Below are 23,825 nucleotides of genomic sequence, written 5' to 3' on the forward strand. Positions count from 1 at the left end.
TTTTAAAGTTGTACAAAAAAAAGATAACAAGTGTAAAACTGCTCCAAACAGGAGTAAAACTAAATTAAACTCACACTAAAATTAATTTAAAAATAATACTACAAACAACCTAACACTATGGTCAATTGAACTAGTTTTAAGTGGTTAAGAATTGCTTGACTTGCAAAGTTTAATGACGGGTAATTCTCAATCTCATTATTCTACCATTGAAGAAGCTCCCACTACAAAAAATTTTACTTTTAGTCACAACAAAATTCGTGACTAAAGATAAAAAAATTGTAGCTAATTATAAATTTTCATTATTGTGTTGTGACTAAAAGGTCCGTGGCTAAAAGTATTAGTCACAAAAATTACAATTGTGACTAAATGTGTTTTTAGTCACAATATTTTTTGTGACTAAAACTAAATTAGTGACAACTTGTAGCTAAATACTAAGTTTTAATCACAAGTAACTTTTTGTTGTGACTAAAAGTCACAAAAAATTTATGTTGTGATTAAAAGGTTATAAAAAAAATAACAGTTTTTTGTAGTGTCCAAGCTCTTTACCATATAGTGAAATACTAATATATATTTATAAATTAAAATTTATAAAAAAAAAAAAAAAATAGTATTTTTGATTAAATAATATTAAAAAAATTTAGCAAAAACATAGTAGTTAAAGTCCTTATTTATTCTTTATTATGGGTAATCATTTTTTTTAATAGTGCATGGGAGCTCGTCGTATATTTTAGTTAAAAAAATATGTTTGGAGAACAAAGATGCTCTAAGAGACTTGGATATATTTTAAGGTACTGTACTGTTGATGCATCTTTGTCAATAATGGAATATATAAATATATTTATTAATTGTACTAATAAAATAGTATAATTTTAAATTAATATAGTATTAGTTAGACTTTATTACTATTGGTTAGACATATTCATTAACAATAACAAATTAAGGTACACAAATGCAACACTTCCTATTTGGCGTTTACTTTCATTACTTGAAACTCTTATATATATATCTAGTAATTATTCTAAGTTCATATAATTCTTATGCCAATAATGAATCCAACTATCTTTAAAGCTGTCAAGAATGGAAATAAGGATTCTTGTTCTGGGATCACTTTCCAAGACATGAATCCATATGGTGATGATCAAGAACTATTGACAGCCCGAAAAGATACTATTCTTCATGTAGCTGTCAAATATGGGAATAGAGCAACAACTCAACATATTCTTAATCTGTATCCATGGCTAGTGCTCGAGATCAACGAAAGCGGAGACACTCCTCTTCACGTGGCTGCAAGGTTAGGCCACTCCGAGCTTGTGAAGCTCATTGCTATCGCTCTTAATAATTATCGTCGAGGAGGAGGAGGAGGAGGAGGAGGAAATGTTTCATTATTTCGGGCTTTGAATGAGAAGAAAGATACTGCGTTGCATGACGCTGTCAAAAATCGCCACTGCGACGTGGTTGATTTACTCATCATGGAAGATCCAGGTTTGATTGATATTTGCAATGATGCAGGTGAATCGCCTCTCTTCATAGCTGTCGATAAAGGATTTTACACAATCGCTCTCTCCATCTTAGTGTCCATCTCTATTTCACCCCCCGATCCACGATGCAGATCGGGGAGGGATCAGATGACTGTCATGCATGCAGCCGCTTTTCAAGTTATATCTTATCCATGTAAGATTTATTTAAGATGATCTTTTATATATTGATAGCGTGTGAAAATTTAATGAATATGCAAACAACTTAGGGTGCGTTTAGAAGTAACTGTGTAATTACTAGGTAGGGTAATTACTATAATTTCACAGTGTGGTAATTACACTATATTTTAAAATGCAAGGTATGTTTGGATATGAGGTGATAATTACATATGAATTCCTAATATCTTGTTGGTCAAAATAGTTAGTAATTACATGGGAAAATAATATTTTTTAGTAGTTAATGTTTAATATGGAAAATTTTTAGTAATTACACAGTGTAATTACATTCAATTTTCATGGCCCCCCATGAGAATTGGAGTGTAATTAGAACCCCTCAATTACTTCCAATACACAGTTACAGTGTAATTACATGGTCAGACAAACATGTCAAATTGTGTAATTACCTCCAATTACACACAAATTCAATTACATTGTGGCTTTCCAAACGCACCCTTAGTAAATTGTTAATATTGCCTAATATAAATTTGTAAAAGTCATTTTTACAAATGAATAGTAAATGGAATGAGGAAATAAAACTTTAATTTATTTGAGAGATCCATACTAGCATTTCGCAAGTTTGTCTTGTCTAGACTAATGAAAAAATTAGTTTCACAAAGCATTTAGCTAATAAAAGCCTTTTTTTTTTAATAATTAAAGTCAAAACTTTTTATCCATTTAACAGTTATTAAAAAAAATTTAACTATAAATATCAATTTCAAAAATATTGAACATTTAGTGGCAAACAATAATAAAAGCTATTAAGGACTTTGGCCCTCCAAACTATGATCTAAGGGTTATTGTGCTCCTAGATATTTAAGCCCAATTAAAATGGTCCCTCACTCATTCACTATGTTGTAAATTAGTTCTTCTGTCAAATTGGTCATACGTGGAAACAACATGATGATGTAGCTGTTTAGACAATTATCACGTAAGCGTCGTGTCAGCACCACGTGTATAATTAATTTGAAAAATATAATTTAAATTTTTTTAATTTGGTTTTATATAATTTCTTTTAAATATTAATTGATTTTTATTTTGATTATCTTTCAAAAATACAAATTTTTAACATTTTTTTAATTTTAAATTATACACGTGGTATTGACATTGTAATTGTCTAAATATCCACGTTATCATTTTATTTGTCACATGTGACAAAACCTAACTGAAGAACTACACTTTACAACATTGTGAATAATTAATCGATATCAATTTTTGATGAGCATGGGCATAATAATACATAAGTCATAATCCAAGGACAAAAATTCTAAATAGTCAATAATAAATTAAAGAGAAATTTAAGTTTTTATTCTTTATTTAACTACTTAATTAAAAAACATACAAACAAATATTTTTTTCACACTATTAAAAATAAAATAATATGTCATAGTCAATGTTTTTTTAATTTTTTTTACTGATTTTTTTTTTTATTTTTATTTTATCAGTCAAAGAAACAACCACAACTTATATGTAAAAATGATAAATTTATCTTAATAAAATAATAAAAAAAAAAATTAAGGATAAAAACTTTTCCTAATAAATTAATAATACTCATTAAAGTATTTTTTGACACATCTTTTAAAGTATTTTTAATAGTGTAAAAATGTAAAATTGTATCTATAAGTTAGTTATATCATTAAAAAATAAAATAGGTCTCCTTTTAATTTAAATCCTAGTCTGGTTGAAGATTTTCACTTTTTGGTTTATATATATGCTAGGTTAATAATGGTTTTCAATGTATTCTTAGTTGTATTGTTAATTTTTATTTTAGTTATATATATTTTTCATTTGTATAATTAATTTTTTTTTGTATTGTTATTCAATAAAATAGCATCAGTTTTAATTAAAAGATTTTTAATTTAAGTGCTATATCTAACGAAATCATAATAATATTTTTTTAAAAAAAATTGATAATTATGATTAGTTTAACTTTAATATATACTTTTAATTTTATAACATACTTTCATTTTTTAAAAGTATTATACACTTTTTCTATTTATTTTTTTTTAAAAAAAAATAATAGTAAAAAGATATTTTTTTATTAGTAACTGCAATTTGGGTTGACCCTAAGTTGATTTGGGCCTTAAAAATAAATATTAATTATAATAACATAATAAATACACATTTGAATTTTATTTATTTTTATATTTTTAATTTTAAATAAACACACATTCAATATTAATATACATTAATATTTATAATTTTAAGGCATTGTATTTTATTAAAAAAAATTCTTAAATTATAATAATTCATATTAAAATAGATAATAAATATTTACTCTTTAATAAAAATTAGGGGTTTTTTCATTTTTACACTACAAAATATTTTTTTTGTATTTTTACAAAATTCTACATAGAAACTCCTATTGCAACTAGCGCTGCAACCTAAATTGCAACAAAAAATCGTATGGAAACCCCTATTGCAACTAGCGCTGCAACCACTTTAGAAACGCAAACCGTAAATTTGAAAAAAAAAAAAATTAAAAAATAGTACATGGGATAATTCCCCTAAAAAGTATTTTAATTATTTATTTTTATAAAAAATGTTTATTATTTATTTAATTAATTTTATAAAATTATTTATTTTTTGTTTTAATAAACATATTATATTATTAATAATTTTTAAAACATTGATACAACAAATGTACTATATTTACAAAATAGTATTACAAACATTAATTATATTAATATATAATAAACAATAATAATATTATTTAGCTAAAAAATTAATAATTATATAAAAAATCAATTTAAATATTCATTTATTACGATTACAATTATATTTACATATCTTATAATAGGGAAATTACCCATTGTAAGCTCGTTTTAAATTCTTTTCCGTATTTAATATTAATTTCATCATTTATTAAGTTATTTATAATTATACAAAAGGTATACTACAAAGGATAATATTATATCTATTCACAAAATTTATTTATAGTTATTTGTTTAGTTGTTAATGTTTTATATTATTTGATGATTAAAATATATAATTTAATGTAACATGTTTTTAAAATAATTTTTTTTATATATTTTTTATAATTATATTATTTTTATTGTATATTTATGAAAAAAATCTATTTATTAATTATTTTTGTTTAATTTCTTAATTAATCACAATTATTTAACAATAATATTAACAACTAAAATAAATATAACATTGTATATATATATAGGTATATGATTTTGTCCCGTGATGTACTTTCACGGAATGTATTCCGTGGTACATTAGATGAGTCTCATGGTACATTAAATGAGTGTCAGAGTACGTTTCTACTTTTTAACCGTAATTACCTCTAGATCAATCTCAGCCGTCAGATCAAATAATTCTCTCATCTGACGACTGTAGTACATCACAGATTACAATCCGTGAAAGTACAATAACAGGACAAAATCATATCCTTAGATATATATATATATTTTTCTATCTAATATTTTTTGTTTTTTTTAATAGATTGGGACATCGACTTTTGGGTCATCCCGGAAATGAAAGTTCCCGTCATCATTATACACTTCCTCATTTTATTACCATTGAGGATGTTAATCAGCTTAATACGGAGGTTATTACGCAGTTTGAAGTTTAAAATTACACGTAAAAATATCATCACTCCCAAAGGTATAATATATATTTTTATTAAGATATAATCATTCTTATATTGAGGTAACTTTGTTAATATGCACTTTAAATGTATAATTACTTACAATTTAAATGTGATTTTTACTATGGGACTTAATTTCTTTTTTAATAAATTAGAAATTATTTTATACAGAGTATTCTTAAATAGATCAGATTTCACTAATTAATTTATTGGGTACATAGCAATATAAATATCTAAAATTTTAAGTTTGTAAGTAGTAGAAACTAAATGCTTATTTTTAGCGGCATAAGTACTCAATGTCTGTAAAACTGTATTTTTTTTTTTCTAATTTCATCAGTACAGAATCAGTTATTGTTTTAAATATGATACATATAAGCCCAAATTTTAGATCATAGACAAAAACATGTAGTATCAGTTACTTCCAAATGTTCTTTTAATAAATTCAAAACAAAACATGTACTGACGAAATTGGAAAAAAAATTATAGTTTTATAAATATTGAGTACTTATGCCGCTGAAAATAAACATTAAATTTATGCTACTTACAAACATAAAATATTAAGTACTTATACCATTATTTACCTTAAATTGTTATACAATTGCAGAGCTTGCGAGCAAGTTAATAGATAAATTTGATGGTAAAATGTTAGAAGAAAAAGACATATTTGGAAGGACAGCTCTTCACTATGCTGCATATGTTGGAAATGCTAAAATTGTGCAACTCTTTTTAGAGAAAAACACAAGCCTTGCTTACATTAAGGAGAACAAAGGAGGCATGTCAGCACTACACATTTGTGCAATGGAAGGGCATAATGATGTAATTACCACACTGATTAAGTATTGTCCAGATGTTTGCGAGTTATTGGACGATAACAATCAAACGGCATTACACGTGGCCGTCAAATGCGGAAGGGCATATTCGGTATGGCATTTTCTTCATAAGAGGGAATTTGATGGTATTATGCCTAATCAGCAAGACAAGGAAGGAAATACTCCATTGCATGTAGCTGCTCTTAGTGGACACCTTGAGATTCTAGTGATGCTAGCTAAAGACCCTAGGGTTGAGAAAAAAGTTATCAATTGCATGGGGATGACTGTTGTAGACATTATAAGATCAAGTACACATCTACCTATCAATGACAAGGTAATCATTAATAAAGAATATAGATAATATTACACTTCCACCTTAGGAACCACTTTTCTCTTTGAGTTGACTAAGCTTCCTTGTTTATCTAACACACAAGAGAACATCCTCAAGAACACCTAAGAACACAACTTTAAGGTGGCGTTTGGTTTGAGGTAATGAAATGGAATAGAATGGAAAAGAAACAACTTTTATTCAGTTTAGTTTTAGAATATTATTTTTATTCTAGCTGTGTTTTCATTCTTTCCAACCAAACGCCACCTGATGGAGTGTTTATTATGTGAGTTTGAGTTGAAGAGAGTAGACTTGGAAGGAGTAGACTTGGAGGGAATATAAAATCCAAGTGTTGAAGGAAACTAACATTACACAATTTTAATTTAAAAAATAGGATTCACTTACGACTCCTTAGTTATTAAAATTTAATTTAGTTTGACATTCTCATTCCTATCAAGTCTAGACCTCATACCAAATGTCACCTAAAGCTTCACAAAACACACAAAATTAAGTTAATTTTCATTGAAATGTTGTGCACATATATAATTACACTTGGGAAACTAGAAATAACTCTTAATATAGAGCTAACTAGTGTCATCTTCGAATTCAACACCATCTTCTATTGTTTCTCTTCATCATTCAAAATTGTTTTTGTGTCAACTTGTTCTTGTACTTGCTTGTCTTCGTCTTGCATCTCCACCTCAAATCGTAAGTAGGCCCGGCCTTGAGTAGTATAGGGGGGCTAGGAGCCCAGGGCCCAATATAAAGTATTTTTTTCTTTTAAAGTTATACATATTTTTTTTACTGATTTTAAAAAGTATAACATTTTTTCTAAATAAGAACCCAAAAATAAATTTTTTTCTTATGTCCCACTAAATTTCAAGGTCAGCCTTGATCGCAAGCCACTGTCAGACTTGGCACTTGCATCTTCTGTACTTGACAAAATATTTTTGGTGATTCCCTGGCTCAATACTCCTTCTCGATACCCCTGAAAAATGCACTTTCTTGCTTCGGTTGCTTGATTTGAGCATAAGCCAGAATAAAAAAAAAATCTTAATTATCCATACTTAGCAGTATGTCCTGTATTGACATCATGAGGAACCAATCTACACGAATTAATTAGGGATTTTTACAAAAATACTAGATTTTAGGCAAAAGTTTATAATTTTACTGTCACACGAATTTTTTTACAAAAATACTCTTTTTATAAAACAACCGTACAACACTAAACATAACAATTAAAAATAACAGTAGAACAACATATGAAACTTAACACAGTACACAGTATTTTTTAAAAAACAAACACAATATTTTTGAAAAAAATTCCACCTCAAGTAAAAAAGAAAAAAGTTGAAAATTTCAATATGTGAAGTTAAATTCCCATTTAATTAACACATAAAACGCACATTGACTTTTCAACTTACCAAACACGATTGAAGGTTACATGAGAATAAGAAATGCTAAGGAGTACCTTATGGTATCTGATGGTAAGCGAGTCAGACGTACGCCTTGGACCCCGAACGTTCAGGCCCCAAAATTGTGGAAAAAAGATTATCAAAATCTAGATATAAATTATTAAATAATAAAAAAATATAACAAATAGTATTTAGTGTAGTAATATAGAGTATTATTTTAAACTTAGAGCTAATTCTCAACATCTACTTTTTTATTATTATTTTTTAAAATATTTAATGTGTGGTTATGAAAGATTAAACTTTAGAACTCTTAATAATTTTAAAAAAAATTTACGACTATACCAAAATACTAGAAATATTATTTTGATAATAATTAAACTATTTATATAGGGCCCAAAATTTAATTTTGGTTTAGTCCCCTATATCAAATCAATCATGAGCACTGTTATTAGTGCAAATTAATATCAGGTGCCACTTAATTTAATTTAATAAATAATATAAGAAACCGTTAACATTTCCATCAAATGATTATTTATTTATGTTTAATAGCACTAATGAAAATGACTTTATATATAATTTGTGATATGTGACTTTATATCTAACTAATGTCACTATGTATATGTGCAGCATTCTTTGTTACATTATTTAGAAACATTAGGAGAAAGACAGAGGCTGGAAAAAATACTAGACATTCAAATCACAAAGACAAGCTTAATACTGCGTAAGTGTCAAACTCCAAAACTACAATCATTGAGGATTAATGATGATGAGATAATAAGTGGTGAAGAAGATGAGGAAAAACATAATAATAACATTGACAAGATGATTTCCAAATCATGGGATAAGAACATGTTGGAAGTGAACTTATTAGTGGCCACAATCATAGCAAGCATCACATTCGCCGCAGTTGTTTCAATGCCCGGTGGATACGATGATGACAACGAGCAATATAAGGGGATGCCAAACTTGAGAGAAAAAACAAGTTTCAAATTCTTTTTGTTGTTTGATTCTGTGGCTTTTGGTTCAGCAGTTGCCTCAATGATTATCCACTTTTTACTTGTATCAGCTTCAAAGTTTTTTGGGAGAAGTGTACACTATCCTTTTAAGACCATAATGGCATTAACATATCTTTGCATTGCCTACACAGTATTGGCATTTCTTACAGCCATTGCATCAGTCCTCGAACTAACCGACGAAATAACATCTGTGTCTCGTCCTGCTATCTGCGCCGCCGGCTTCTCTTTTATCCTCCCAGTCATTATGTACATCCTTTCTTTCATTTTTAGATGTTATCGCTACAACTACTATGTTATGTCCACAAGAATCTACATAAAGGCATCCTTAACAAGAATCATCAATATGTAATATATGAGAGGATCGATGAGAATTCATACAACAAATCTAAGTTTGGTATGTTCTTTCAGCATGATCGGGTCTGAGTTAAGGCGAACTAGGTCTGTGCCTAGAGCCTATCCAACCAAGGGGTCAATAATTTCTATTTTCCTAAGGCCCACCTAATCTCAGGGCCAGCTTTGTCTTTTAGTTACTATGATTTTTCAGTTGAGGAAATTATATTGTATACCCACTTTATATTACTGGTTTTAAATTTTATTGTTATTTTCATTTTCTTTAAAATATACTCACTTTTATAAATGATGTCTCTATTATACTTCTTAAGTTAATATAAATTATATGCTAAAATTAAGTAGAGGGTGATAATATATTGGGCAATTTATTCACAAAAATGAGTACATTTTAATAAAACATAATATGAGAGTATTTTTGATTAATAGATACAAAAAAGAAATATTCCTTAATTCAACATGATATGTAGTGTTGGTTTGGCAATTAACTAATTCTCTCTTTGTATTGGTTACACTTACATGTAGTTAGTTCTGTTAATAGAACCTGTTTTGTTACTTTTAGTAGTTATAAATACTGAGAAATTTACATAGTATACTAACTTTTGTTATTTTTTTTACAAAAATACTGCCAGGTGGTACTTTTTACTTTTTTACTGTGTTTTTTTATAAGTTTCATACTGCAGTATACTGTGTTAAGTTTTCACTGGTGTTCTACTAGTGTTTTTTAGTTGTTCTACTGCTGTTTTGAGTTGTTCTGCTTTGTGTTTTACTGGTGTTTTATAAAAACACGGTATTTTTGAAATTTTTTCCGTGTGACAGTATTTTTGTAAAAGTTAACCCAAATTCCAGTATTTTTGTAAGTTTCCCTATATGCTTCTTAATATTTTCATTGAATCACAAGAAAGTGTAAGTTGAAAAATACCATTTTTATTAATTAATTGATCAAATTTACTTCTAATTTTATATTTAATTGAAACATACCTCTTTTTATATGTATTGTACCCAAAATACCCTGACATAAGAGAGTCACATGGAGAGAATCTTGAAGTGACAGGGGCAAAATTGGTACAATGTTTAAAAAAAGAGATAAAAATGATGGACTTTAAAAAAGAGGATAAAAATAAAAGAGGACAATATAAAAAGGGTATAGAGTGTAATTTCCTCGAAAATTTTTTCATGGGTCTGTTTCTTTCTTTCTTTGACACTCTCATTTGTAACATACTTATATACAGGGGCAGACTTAAACTACAATACGTTTGCGCCTATAACAACAAAAAAAACTCATTTTAAAAATACATATTTTTTTAAGTGATTTTTGAAAATACCACTTTTTCATTTGAAAAGGGATCCAATAATTTTGTTACTAACCTAAGACCCAAATAGTGGGGGAGGAATGCTTTGAATCAATTTTACATGTTTTGAATGTTTGTTTCTTCACAAAGATGCCTTCTAGAATCAATTTTTGATGTACTCAATTTTTTATTTTTTATTATTATTGTCATATATTAGAATGAACAATATGACTTGACAATATGAGATATATACAAGTATTATGTCTAAAATACAAATATAATCTCTATTTATTTAATTATTGATTGATTTTGATAGAAGTGTGTTTGAAACATTAAGTTCAAATCTAAAGTTTCATGGGGTTTTGTTGATTAATTGGAAATGTTTGGCAATTGGCTTATACCTATTTTAAAGGACTCAAATTACAATGAAATTACCTATAGCTACCATTACCAAGCCTTAACCCCATAAAAGAAATTTTGTAATTGGATAAAATTAAATCTATTAAAAAAATTAGAATGAAACTTTACTCTCATAGTTGAATTGGGAATATTTTTTCTTGGTAAACATATTTTATTTGTTCTTACTCTAATACTGAAAATTTCTGTTTAGTATGCAGATCCATATTTTATTTTATGCCTATTTAACTTGTTTGTTTACTTGATGCATTTGGTTATGCAATTAGTTTAGTTGAAATAGCTCTGCTTATAGTGTACATTGTTTTGAATTGAGTTGATGTTGAAGATAACTATTGAGTCAAATGTGGTGGTAAGAGCATTCACTACCACATCCATTCCTTCCATGTACTATGGATTTTTCCACAAACATTCAAGTTGTCTCTTGTCTAAGACTTTTCAACAAATAAGATGTATGAAAACTACCCATATACCATTCAAGCGCCATTTTTTCGTCTCACTTAAGTTAAGCTGTCCAACACCATAATTAAGTGATATATATCGCTATTGGTACAATTCAATATAAGAAATTGTTAGCCATTCATAAGACTTCATCTCTCTCGTACTTATTATATGCACCGCGAAAGCTTAATTGTCATAATTAAGGTGCATCACATTATTTGCGTATTGGAGGGGATTAAAAGAGTATTCAGTACCACATAAAGTGACTAAGATTTTTCAAAATATGTCTGAAAATTACTTACACCAATAGCATTAACTCCCATAAGGTTGTGCCTCTTGACTTATATCATCACATAAAATGGAAATGGATCATATTGGCACCATAATGAACTAGAAAATTAGTAATGGAATTTCTTTCTTTTCTAGTTACCTTTGTTGTTTTAAACCTTCTTCTATTTAGAACAACTTTTGCAGTGGTTGATACCATTAGACCATCCGAATTCATGAGAGATAACAACACAGCTTTATTGGTATCAAAAGAAGGAAGGTTTGAGTTAGGATTCTTTACTCCAACAACCAGTTCATCAAAGAATCGTTATCTTGGAATTCGGTATAACAACATTCGAGGCGATCAAACTGTTGTTTGGCTTGCAAACCGATGTGAACCGATCAAAGATTCATCTGGCTCATTGACTATAGACAGCACAGGCAATCTTGTACTTTTTACAAGACAGAATAATAGGAGGAAACTAGTTTGGTCAACAAACTCGTCGAAACAAGCCCAAAAACCATTTGTTCAACTCTTGGATAATGGTAACTTGGTTTTGAGAGATGAGAAAGATGCAAACACAACAAAATATTTATGGGAAAGCTTTGATTATCCCACTGAGACAATCCTACCCGGGATGAAATTAGGATGGGACTTAAGGAGAGGTCTAAATAGGCGATTATCGTCGTGGAAGAGCTCTGATGATCCTTGTCATGGAGATTTCACTTATGGGATTGAGCTTGATGAACCAAACCATACATATCCTCAACTATTTATCCGTTATGGAACAACAAAATTCTTTCGAGAAGGGCCATGGAATGCGATAAGTTTCAGTGGAACTTCTAATAACAAATCAATTTCTTGGCATGATTCTGATTACCAATTTGTGCACAACAATGATGAAGTTTACTTCTCTTACAATGTCAAAAAAAACTCAAACATATCAAGAATTGTGTTGGGTGAAAGAGTACTTGAATACAAAGAATGGTTAGAAGAAAAACAAGTATGGAATTCTTATTACACTCTTCCAGGTGACCAATGTGACTACTATGGTACATGTGGAGCTAATTCACAATGTCTCTTAAATGAAGTACATACTATGTTTTGCAAATGTTTGGAAGGTTTTAAGCCAAAGAATCAAGAAAATTGGAACGCAATGAATTGGTCAGAAGGGTGTGTGCGAAATAGTACTAGTTTCGCGAGTTGTGATGATGATGATGATGATGATCATAATAAAGAGAAAGATTTGTTCCTTGGATTTGTTAACTTGAAAGTTCCTGATAGTCAATATACTTGGGCAAGTAAGAGTGTAAATCTTGAGGAATGTAAGGCTAAATGCTTGACCAATTGTTCTTGTATGGCTTATAGCTTTACATACTCAGGTCTTAGTGAAGGGCCTAATGGCACTGATTGTGTCCTCTGGTTCGGCGATCTGTTTGATATTCGACAACCTTATTACGGCGGACAACATATCTACATTCGAATGCCCTTTCCAACTATAGGTACATACTTACATAGATTGAAAATGTTATGTTCTTATATGTTATATATTCGAATAATAATTACATGTCGAGTAAGAAAATTACAACACTTTTATTATTATTGAGGAAGTACTAATGTCTTAATTTTCTAAAATTTTCACAATCTTGTACTCTTACACACTTTGGACTATTTTTCTCAAACTTGATATCTTAATTTCACTAAAATTTTCTAATTTTCTAACTCCTTAATCTAGTTTCTACTATTCATTTAAATAATTTTCTATGTTCTTTTAAAAACTTTTTAGAGTCTTCTACGTTTTAGAAATTTCTTAAAAATATTTTCGAACACTCTAAAATATATTTAGATTTAGTAACCACTTTTAACATTACACACAGTGATATGAAATGTTATATTCTTATATGTTATATATACTATACACAGTGTAAATTTATGATCGTTTTATGGTCGTACAGTGTAATTTTTGGAAAGTTATTTCGCTAATAAAATTTTCATATTTGACTATTTTTACATATATTTGTAAAATAGTACAACAACTCATCTGAAAAAACTGTTATGTTTTGGTTATAATAAATAATAATTAGTATGTTTCTTACAATGGACTTTCTTTCATTGTGAAAAAGCAAGAAGTGGTGGTAATGGTAAGTTTAAGGTGGAGAGAGCAGTGATAATTTCAGCTATCTTCCTCTTGATTGGATTAAGTTGTGGAATTATTTTAATTGGCTTTTACATTCGTAGAAGGAAGAGATATTTTAATGGTAACACTCTCTACCCTTTCACTTCATTCTTTCCAATTTTTTGTATTTTTAATGTAATATTTTGACTAACAAATGTCCCTACATAGTTGAATAGAACAGAACAGAACAGAGTATTGTTTTTGCCAATAAGAAATTTATGAATTATATAGATGAACATTTAAGTGTGTTCTTAACATTCTTGATATGTGTTGTGTTATCTTTTGAAAACAAAATTTTTTGTTTACTAATTGCATCAACTATTATAACCACTTGAGGTTAGCTCAAGTAAATGTGTGTGGGGTCCTGAGATCGATCTTAAGTTGTGTAATGTAATGTATATATAAACGGTTCAATAGAAAAAAATTACATCAACTATTATTATATCTTCCGATTCTTGACAGCCGGTGATACTTTACCGAAGAGAAACAAAAGCGAAGACGAAGACTTGGAGTTTCCATCATTCGACCAACATACACTGAGTATTGCCACTGATAATTTTTCGGAGAATAATAAGCTCGGTGAGGGTGGTTTTGGACCTGTATACAAAGTAAGCTTCGTATTCGAAAACGTGCATTTTTTCTTCTTTTTTTTCAAGTTGACATAAGTAAGCAATTATCTTCATTGTGACATAATAGGGTACACTTGAAGGAGGTCAAGAAATTGCTGTGAAGAGGCTATCAATGTATTCTGGACAAGGAGCCAATGAGTTCAAAAATGAAATTAAACTAATTGCTAAGCTTCAACATCGAAATCTTGTCAAGATATTTGGTTATTGTATTCATAGAGAAATGAAACTATTGATTTATGAATACATGTCCAATAAAAGTCTTGACTATTTCATTTTTGGTAACACTCTTTTCACCTCTTTTAAAAGTATTACATACATGAGATGTTTTGTAAATATAATTTTTCAATTTTGTTCCAATATTAAAATTAGAAGCCTACACTTGCAGATGAAATACACAGGAGATTGTTAGAGTGGCCTAAGCGCTTTCAAATTGTATGTGGAATTGCTAAGGGGCTTCTCTATCTTCATCATGATTCGAGATTGAGAATCATACATCGAGATCTCAAGGCTAGTAATGTGTTACTTGATGAAGACATGAATCCCAAAATTTCGGACTTTGGTTTGGCTAGAACTTTTGGTGGTGACCAAATAGAAGAAAACACAAAGAAAGTAGTTGGAACTTAGTAAGTCATCTAAAAAAACAGTTTAGTTTCTTTAATAGAAATCTATTACATACTTATTAATAATGTTATGCAAATGTAGTGGTTATATGGCGCCAGAATATGCCTCTGATGGCCTATTCTCAATAAAATCGGACGTGTTTAGCTTTGGAACATTGATGCTTGAAATTGTAAGTGGAAAGAGAAGCAGAGGCTTTTATGATGAAAATAACGGACTTAACCTCATTGGATTGGTAAGTGTACACACCAAAAAAAAAAACTTTTTATTAAAGTCACATTATTAGTGAAACTATCTATTTTTTTTTCTTTTTAGTTTTAAATTAGAGTTTTTAGCGGCTAAACCCTCATAACTATTATTTCACTTGCACTTAACTCTAGCTTAAATTTTGGTGACAAAACCTTTCAAATTTGGCCTTTAACAAATTTAAGTTGTCATTCGATTAACTGTCATGTGTACACTCTTATACACGTGACACGTTTATATTAGTATATCTAATATTATTATTTTAAAATTTATTTTAAAATTAAATAAAATTATAAAAATAAAAAATAAATATTTAAAAAATAAAAAACATTATAAATTTTGAAATAATTTTTTATAATTTTTAAATAGTAATATTAGATGTACCAATATAAACGTGACACCAAGGCCGACCCTAGGCTAAGGCGGGCTAAGCCAACACCTAGGATCTACTCCTATTAGGGGGCCAGATGAAAAAAAAAACTTATAATAAATATACATACTTTTTAATAATTTTTAAAAATATCACTTATTGTTATAAAAATAGCCCAAAAAATTGTTCTTTCTAGGACCCAAATTAACTCAAGGCCGGTCCTGCGTGACACATGTACAAGAGTGTACACATAAGCAGTTTATGTTGACAGTTAACTGTGAAAAATAGATAACACCTTAAATTTGCTAACAGTTCAATAATTTAGAGAGTTTTACCACATCTTAGAGGGTTAAATGCAAGTGAAATAATATATAGTTGAGATATTTTAGCCGAAACAAACTCTTTAATTTATATATATATTTTTTTATTTGTTAGGCATGGACTTTGATGAAGGAAGGCAACGAATTTAAGCTTATCGACAAATACTTATTAAAAGATCCATTTGACAACATGGAAGAAGCATTGCGTTGCATCCATATTGGTCTCTTATGTGTTCAACAAAAGCCAGTTGATAGGCCTAATATGTCTTCTGTTATTCTAATGTTGAGTGGTGAGAAAGTGTTGCCTCACCCCAAACCACCAGCCTATTTCACTATCTCAGATTTGTGGGATGGAGATCGTTCTTCCTCTACTATACCCCCGTCATGCAATACAAGCATAACAGTTGTCGAGGGGCGATAGGATACTCATACAATATACCCGAGTTTGTTACTGATCATACAATATAACACAAGCAATTATCAAACTAATTGCTTGTGTTAGTTACTAGTGTTTTATATTTTTCAACTTGAAAGCTTGTGGTTGTTTGAGTTTGTGTTTGTGTTGGTTTGTTCTTTTTTTAGTTACGTGTTACTTTTAGTAGCTTTTATAAGTACTGGTTACACTTGTTGATTTACTAAATACTTTGATTTCTTATAATTAAAATAAATTCACCTTAATTTTAATTATAATGCATATCCTTTTAATTTATTGGATAATTATATAAAACACTAATTTTTATAAAAATTTTATATTTTTAGGTTCAATTTTTTTATATATATTTTTACAGTATTCTATAAAAACACAAAAAAAAAAAAAATACATAAAAGTAATAAAAAATAACATCAAAATAACATAAAAAAAATATACAAATAACAAAAAATCAACAACAAAATAATAAGAGTACCACATAAAAATACATATAAATACTGTATTTTACATAAATAAAATATAAAAATCGTAAAAATATTAAAAATTTCGTATACGTATTTTTGTAATTTTTTTTTAAATTATTTTTGTGTTTTTTTAATTATCCCTTCATTTATTACCTAAAACCAAGTACACAAAATTCTTACCGATTTAATCACCTTCAAAACTCATCATATAAAATGAGATGCTCATTAATTAAATAGGAAAATTGAAAGAAATACCCATTTTATTATCCTTATTCTAAAAGTAAATGGCAATAATCTCATATATAGTGAAAAAAAAACACACATTTTTATTCGTATTTCTCTTCTCATTGACCATACATACAAAAAGTTGATATATATTCACATTTGACATAAAATTCCAAACACTTTATCACCAAAATCATACTGTTCATCATATTGCATACCTCTTAAATCACATCTAATTAAATATCAGTCCCACACATATATATTTTTAAGAATTTTAATTTTATATCTAAATTTATAATTTTATTTCTATTTTAATTTTATGTTAGTTTTATTTAATAAAATACTACATTTGGTATTGACTTGTATCAATAGATTGTATAAAATTATAATATATTTTCAATAAACTCGACCCCAATACTAATTACAGGTCGAGTCCGAGTTCGAGTCTAGGTCCCGAGTCTAGGTTAGGGTTTGGGTCCGGTATCCAGGTCTGGGTCCAGGTCAAGGTCTAGGTCCCGGATCTTGGGTCCCAGGTCTCAAGTCCTAGGTTCGGATTTAGGTTTTGGGTCTCGATCCTGCTTCGGGTTCGGGGTCCGATTTTGGGTCTTGGGTCCCCATTCCTAGGTTCGGGTTTGGGTTCCAGTTTGGGTCCGAGTCCCGATCCCTGTCGAAGTCTGGATCCGGGTTTTGAGTTAAGTTTTTTTTTTTAATATATTGATACCGGATTGAATTAGATCTGATCTAAAAAACAATCAAGCGGGACAGAGCGAATCTGATCCAAGATCTAATAAATCTCCGAATGTTTCAAAATAAGAAATAATCTATCGGATCGAAGTTCCAATTCAATCCAACTAAATGAATTCTTTCAACATGCCTATTTACACTTAACAAAGTACTAATAAAAACCAGATTCCAATATATTGATATCCATTGTGAATATTCAAATGATATTGAGTTGTATCATTATTGTTGGGTGGTGTGGGGATTCTAAACATTGGTCACTTTCATGGTCCTTTCTCATGGTTGGATTCTTGCCCATAGATTACTTTAAGGTAATATTTTATAATGTTATGAATCCATTCACACTTGCATATAGTATAGATAGAGGTATCAACTTTCATGAAATTTTTATTTAATAATATATGTAGCAGCACAAATAAACAGAACAACACTTTAGTATATGCACATAAAAGAAAAATGGAAGACAAAAAAAGAAAAAGAAACACTATTTAATTTTGTATTAGTATTATTTAATGAAATACTATATTTGGTGTTGACTTGTATTAATAGATTGTGTAAAATTATAATATATTTTCAATAAACTTGACCCCAACACTAACTACAGGTCGATTCCGAGTTCGAGTCTAGGTCCCGAGTCTAGGTCTAGGTTAGGGTTCGGGTCTGGTGTCAAGGTCTGGGTCCGGGTCAAGGTCTAGGTCTCGGATCTTAGGTCCCGGGTCTCAAGTCCTGGGTTCGGATTCAAATTCTGGGTCTCGATCCCGGTTCGGGTTCGGGGTCCGATTTTGGGTCCTGGGTCCCAATCTCAGTTTGGGTCTGGGTTTCGGGTCCCAGGTCCCTATTCCTAGGTTCGGGTTTGGTTCTAGTTCGGGTCCGAGTCCCGATCCCTGTCGAAGTCTGGATCCGGGTCTTGAGTTAAGTTTTTTTTTAATATATTGATACCAGATCGAATTAGATTTGATCTGAAAAACAATCAAGCGGGACAGAGCAAATCTGATCCAAGATCTAATAAATCTCCGAATGTTTCAAAATAAAATATAATCCATCGGATTGAAATTCCAATTCAATCCAACTAAATGGAGTTTTTCAACATGCCTATTTACACTTAACAAAGTACTAATAAAAACCAGATTCCATTATATTGATATCCATTGTGAATATTCAAATGATATTGAGTTGTATCATTATTGTTGGGTGGTGTGGGGATTCTAAACATTGGTCACTTTCATGGTCCTTTCTCATGGTTGGATTCTTGCCCATAGATTACTTTAAGGTAATATTTTATAATGTTATGAATCCATTCACACTTGCATATAGTATAGATAGAGGTATCAACTTTCATGAAATTTTTATTTAATAATATATGTAGCAGCACAAATAAACAAAACAACACTTTAGTATATGCACATAAAAGATAAATGGAAGACAAAAAAAGAAAAAGAAAAAAAAAACACTATTTATTAATAGACTATAGTTGTATTCTTTCCAGGTTGGAACCTGCCTATAATGTAGTCATACCCATTATTATTTATTAATGAAAAGTTGCTAATTGGCATAAAATTTCCTTTGACTTGGTTGACCATTACAACTATGCCAAGATGTGCTCCTTAGGGCATTGCAGTGGTGTTCAACAAAAATAGTTGCCCACCTAATGCACTTCTAAAATTTAACTAATTATATATATATATATATATATATATATATATATTTATATATATGGGTATGCTTTTAATGGGTATTACCCATGTATGGGTATTTTATTTTTGACCATTGGATCAAATATCTAATGGTTGATATTTATAATCATTAATTAAATATTAAAAAATTAATATTTCCTATTTTGTTATTCTCTATATTCCTAAAATAGATAAAACTATTAATAGAAATAAAAAAGTTTATAAATGGAATTGTTATTTAAAAAAATAAAACACACTAAAAAAATTAACAAACTATTTTTTTTTTTACTAAAAATCATTTTAAAGATTAAAAAGAAAAAAAGTGTATATTTATCTTTTTATAAAATTTCTTCATACTAGAATTCTAAATTACATTACTGAAAATAAAAAAATAATAATTTTAAGCTTTAAACGGTAATACACATAAAATGTGTAAGATTTTCTTTTAAACCTAAAATCTTTAATTTTATAATAATTAACAATTATTTATATATATATATATTTTTTTTAAATACTTGAGCTTACCAAATCTATAAGAACAAAACCAATGAAGAAAATTTTAACAAAAAAAAAAATAAAGGAAGAAAAAAGTGTCATAAACATTATTGAATAATGGCAATTGCCAACACAAGAATTTCAGCACAAAAAATTATATTTGACCCCTAGACAAGATTATCATATTCCAATCCTAAAAATATAAATAATGAACAACACCTCATTAGTTATTCTAGGAGAATGATTCATGGTAATATCAAAAAAATCATTGGATGGTAATAATTTTTTTCTAACAATGATAGCCTAAGTAAGAACTAAGAAGTATTGTAGCGTTTTATTTTTAAGAATATGAATAATATTAAGACAATTGGATTACACAATCAAACTCCTATTCTTCTAATAAAAAAAACACATTAATATACATGTAAATGATTTTTAGTTTTACAATAATAAATTATTAATAAACTCATAATTTCATAAAATAATAAAGTAGTAATTTTAATTAATTTTATAAAATAATTTATAATTTTTTTTTTTCAAATTATTAGTTGTAATTATTATTTCCAATTTTATAAAAAATAAATATATTATTTTTTAAAAAAATAATTTTTAGAAACTTGTCATAAAAAGGTTATTGGATTATTACCTTATTAATTTTTTTTAGTTCCCGTCAATGGGTATTACCCATTAAGAAGTGTTCCTTATATATATATATATATATATATATTTATATATATACTAGGTGATTGTTACGTGCCAAGCCACGTAGTATTAGTTTTATTTAATATTTTAGTTTTTTATTTTAATTAATAATTAAAATAGTATAATTATTTGAACGATTTGTTTTATAAAAATAAAATATGTGTCAGTATATTTAGTAAGTAAAACATAATTGTGTTATAATAATATATGTTATTAATAGTAAAATATACATTAATCTTCTAATTGAAAAAAGTTCTATTATCTCATTTCATATCTAATAATAGCTACACAACTATATATTTATAGACTTTCACACATTCTTTGCAAATTACTAATAAGCACCAATAATATTTTCATATTCTAATATTTTTCAACCTTCTCCTCTTGGTGGTAAAATTAAAAATAAAACTAAAAATAAGCACAAACATATAAGGTAAATACTAATTACAGCTAGGGGTGTTCATCCGATCCAATCCGCACATTTTTGGTCAAACAACATCCAATCCGCACTAAGTGCGGATTTCATATTTTGGATCCAATCCGATCCGCATAAGAGTTTAAATCCAATCCAATCCAATCCGCAATAGTGCGGATTGGATCGGTTATTTTGGATCGGTTACTTTTTTAATAATAAATTATTTAATATTTCATAAAAAAAAATTAAAAAAAAAGACTATTGTTTCTTAATCTCCAATACTAATCTATTTCCATCTCTATTTATATACAAATTAAACCAATATACATATATATCAATATATATACTTATCTTTAGATTTACACTCAAATATATATGTATCTAATTACTAAAATAAATAAGCTAGTATATATATATTTAAACTTTATGTGTATGTGTCTATATGAATAAGAATTATTTTTCTTGTGTTTTTTATTACAAAATAAATAAAATGCATCAACTCAATATATTACTAAAAAAGATTAAGAAATTAGAAGTTTGTGTCTTTTTTTAATTAATATATATTACATATTATAATTTTTTTTAAAATATATATAATTAAGTGCGGATTGGATTGGATCGGTTACTTTTTGATGTCAAACAACATCCAATCCGCACAAGTGCGGATTTTAGATTTTTCAATCCAATCCAATCCGCACACGTGCGGATATCCGCATTTTGCGGATTGGATTGGATTGGATCGTGCGGATTGGATTGGATCGGATACTTTGTGAACACCCCTAATTACAGCCCATTTCATCTTTTTTTTTTTTATTATTTTTTTAAGCCCAAGCCCAAAAATCTCTAAGCCAACACAATCAATCTTCTTTTATATTATCTTTTCTAGATATTTTATCTATATTTTTCTTTTTTAAAAAATAAATAAAAAAGTTATTAATATTCTCCCAAGATAGGTTTGTTAGAGAGATATGTGGCTAACATGATTTTTTTAATTTAAAAAGAGATTATTAATATTTAAAAGATTGTTTATTTAAAAGATTGTTTAATTTTTTGGTTTAATTATTGGGTTTATTTTTTAACGGGAGATCAAACCTAATCGTTAAATTTAACAGAATATTCTTTTATTTTTAAGTATATTCTGTTAAACTAAGAATGTTAAACCAAGAAATGCCGTTAGATAGGCACTTTTAATATATAAAGATATATATATATTTTTGTTTTAGTGAGCAATATGAACACATTATATACATAAATATATTCTTCCATATCTCTTCTCTCTTTCCTAGTCACTTCACACTTGGTCCACCTTTCTTTTTACAACCTTGAACAACGCCCACAGAGAAGCCCTTAGGTGTTTTTAGCACATTTGTTAGTGGTTTTTATATACATATCTATATTTATATATATATGTTATTTATTAAATTAATGTGAGACCCTATGTTGAATTAGATGAATAAGGATTTGTTACATATTTGTGGCATTAATTACGTATGTTGTCTTTTAACATTTCTCATTTTATTTATAATTCAATAAGGGAATCACGTAGATAGATCCTTTCTCTACTTTTTCGGTCATTTTGACAATATCAGAGATTATGTATCAGTTATAAGAGTTTTATACCTCAATCTATCTTAATTGAATCATTATTAATCACCTCAAACATTTTCATGACACAGATGACACCAACTACAACAGCTACCCTTCAGAGAGTTAAGCCTTTTTAATCCCTTCAACAAGGCCTGTGGTAGATTTCGAACCCTTAACCTAAACAAGAAAGATGTCAGTATAGACAATCCTTACCACTAAACGACACACATTGACATTTCTCATTTTATATTATGGAGAGTCAACTTTGCACGGCTAGCACACTTAGTAAGCCTTGATCGGTTATCAATCAATGCATTTTTTTCATGTTAAACATTGTCAAATGTGCATTTTTCCATTTATTAAGATATTTCCACATAAAAGATTTTTAAATTCACATCAAACAACTGTTAGTTCGTTTGGTATGTTGTATTATACCGTATAGCACTACATCAAATTGTATTTCATGCAATATATTTATTTAAAATTATATGTGTTATTAACTTTTAGAGGTACCTAAAAATATAATATTTTAGTATAAATTAAAGTTTAACATAGTATTATATAAAAATATGATATATAATCCAATTTAATATAATACAATACAATACAATACGACCTAATACAACGTACCAAATGAGCTCTTACTGTATAAATTTTTTTTCTATGCTATGTAGAACCTGAATTTAGGTACGCTAATTTCTCTTGGTTTTGGCAGTATAATTTTTTTTTTTGTAATCGATAAAAGTTAATATAACAAAGGTAACGAAAGTTACACAAGAGGTGGGTTTTTTCCATCCAAGAAAATTCATTGTTTATCTTAAGAGCATGCTTAGCCAATCTATAAGCCTCAACATTAAAGTTGCGGCTGACATGAGAGAGATGCTCCAAGAAAGCTGGACAATAAAATTTTAATATCAGAAAAAATAACCCCTAATTCATTCTACAGTGTCTGACTCTCCAAAGCTGAGACCAGAGATAGTGAATTTGGAAAAACCTTTCAACTCGTAGTCCCACATCTCGTGCTCACTGCAAACCTCCTAGTAAAGCAACTGCTTCTACCTAAAAAACTGAATAAAAACCTGCAACGAAATAATTTAATAACAATAAGTACTTT

The 23,825-nt window shown here is 28.3% G+C and overlaps 2 protein-coding genes across 3 annotated transcripts; both read left to right on the plus strand.

Annotated features, from left to right (window-relative positions):
- The first annotated feature begins 1,046 nt into the window (after window positions 1-1,046).
- Window positions 1,047-9,206, plus strand: LOC133033964 (protein ACCELERATED CELL DEATH 6-like). The gene is made up of 4 exons (XM_061109007.1): window positions 1,047-1,671; window positions 5,145-5,306; window positions 5,894-6,432; window positions 8,469-9,206. The coding sequence occupies exons 1-4, from the start codon at window positions 1,047-1,049 to the stop codon at window positions 9,204-9,206; spliced, it is 2,064 nt and encodes a 687-aa protein (XP_060964990.1).
- A 2,395-nt stretch (window positions 9,207-11,601) lies between these two features.
- LOC133034615 (G-type lectin S-receptor-like serine/threonine-protein kinase At4g27290) lies at window positions 11,602-16,531 on the plus strand. Of its 2 annotated transcripts, XM_061109765.1 has the most exons (7): window positions 11,612-13,122; window positions 13,744-13,878; window positions 14,259-14,404; window positions 14,493-14,703; window positions 14,811-15,048; window positions 15,128-15,278; window positions 16,095-16,531. In XM_061109765.1, exons 1-7 carry the CDS (start codon window positions 11,757-11,759, stop codon window positions 16,398-16,400), a joined length of 2,553 nt encoding a protein of 850 aa, XP_060965748.1. In that variant the 5' UTR covers window positions 11,612-11,756; the 3' UTR covers window positions 16,401-16,531. The 2 variants fall into 2 exon arrangements, with proteins under 2 accessions (XP_060965749.1, XP_060965748.1); XM_061109766.1 differs by lacking the exon at window positions 13,744-13,878 and having other exon boundaries at window positions 11,602-13,122.
- The last annotated feature ends 7,294 nt before the right edge of the window (window positions 16,532-23,825 follow it).

The sequence above is a fragment of the Cannabis sativa genome, chromosome 2, assembly GCF_029168945.1.
Source record: "Cannabis sativa cultivar Pink pepper isolate KNU-18-1 chromosome 2, ASM2916894v1, whole genome shotgun sequence".
NCBI lineage: Eukaryota > Viridiplantae > Streptophyta > Magnoliopsida > Rosales > Cannabaceae > Cannabis > Cannabis sativa.

Excerpts from the sequence above, each read along its gene's own strand:
- LOC133033964 (XM_061109007.1), top strand. The coding sequence starts at position 1,047 with ATGAATCCAACTATCTTTAAAGCTGTCAAGAATGGAAATAAGGATTCT. Across the intron at positions 5,307-5,893 it reads AAATATCATCACTCCCAAAG|AGCTTGCGAGCAAGTTAATA; the intron begins GTATAATATATA and ends ATACAATTGCAG. Across the intron at positions 6,433-8,468 it reads ATCTACCTATCAATGACAAG|CATTCTTTGTTACATTATTT; the intron begins GTAATCATTAAT and ends GTATATGTGCAG.
- LOC133034615 (XM_061109765.1), top strand. The coding sequence starts at position 11,757 with ATGGAATTTCTTTCTTTTCTAGTTACCTTTGTTGTTTTAAACCTTCTT. Across the intron at positions 14,704-14,810 it reads TCTTGACTATTTCATTTTTG|ATGAAATACACAGGAGATTG; the intron begins GTAACACTCTTT and ends CTACACTTGCAG. Across the intron at positions 15,049-15,127 it reads AAGAAAGTAGTTGGAACTTA|TGGTTATATGGCGCCAGAAT; the intron begins GTAAGTCATCTA and ends ATGCAAATGTAG.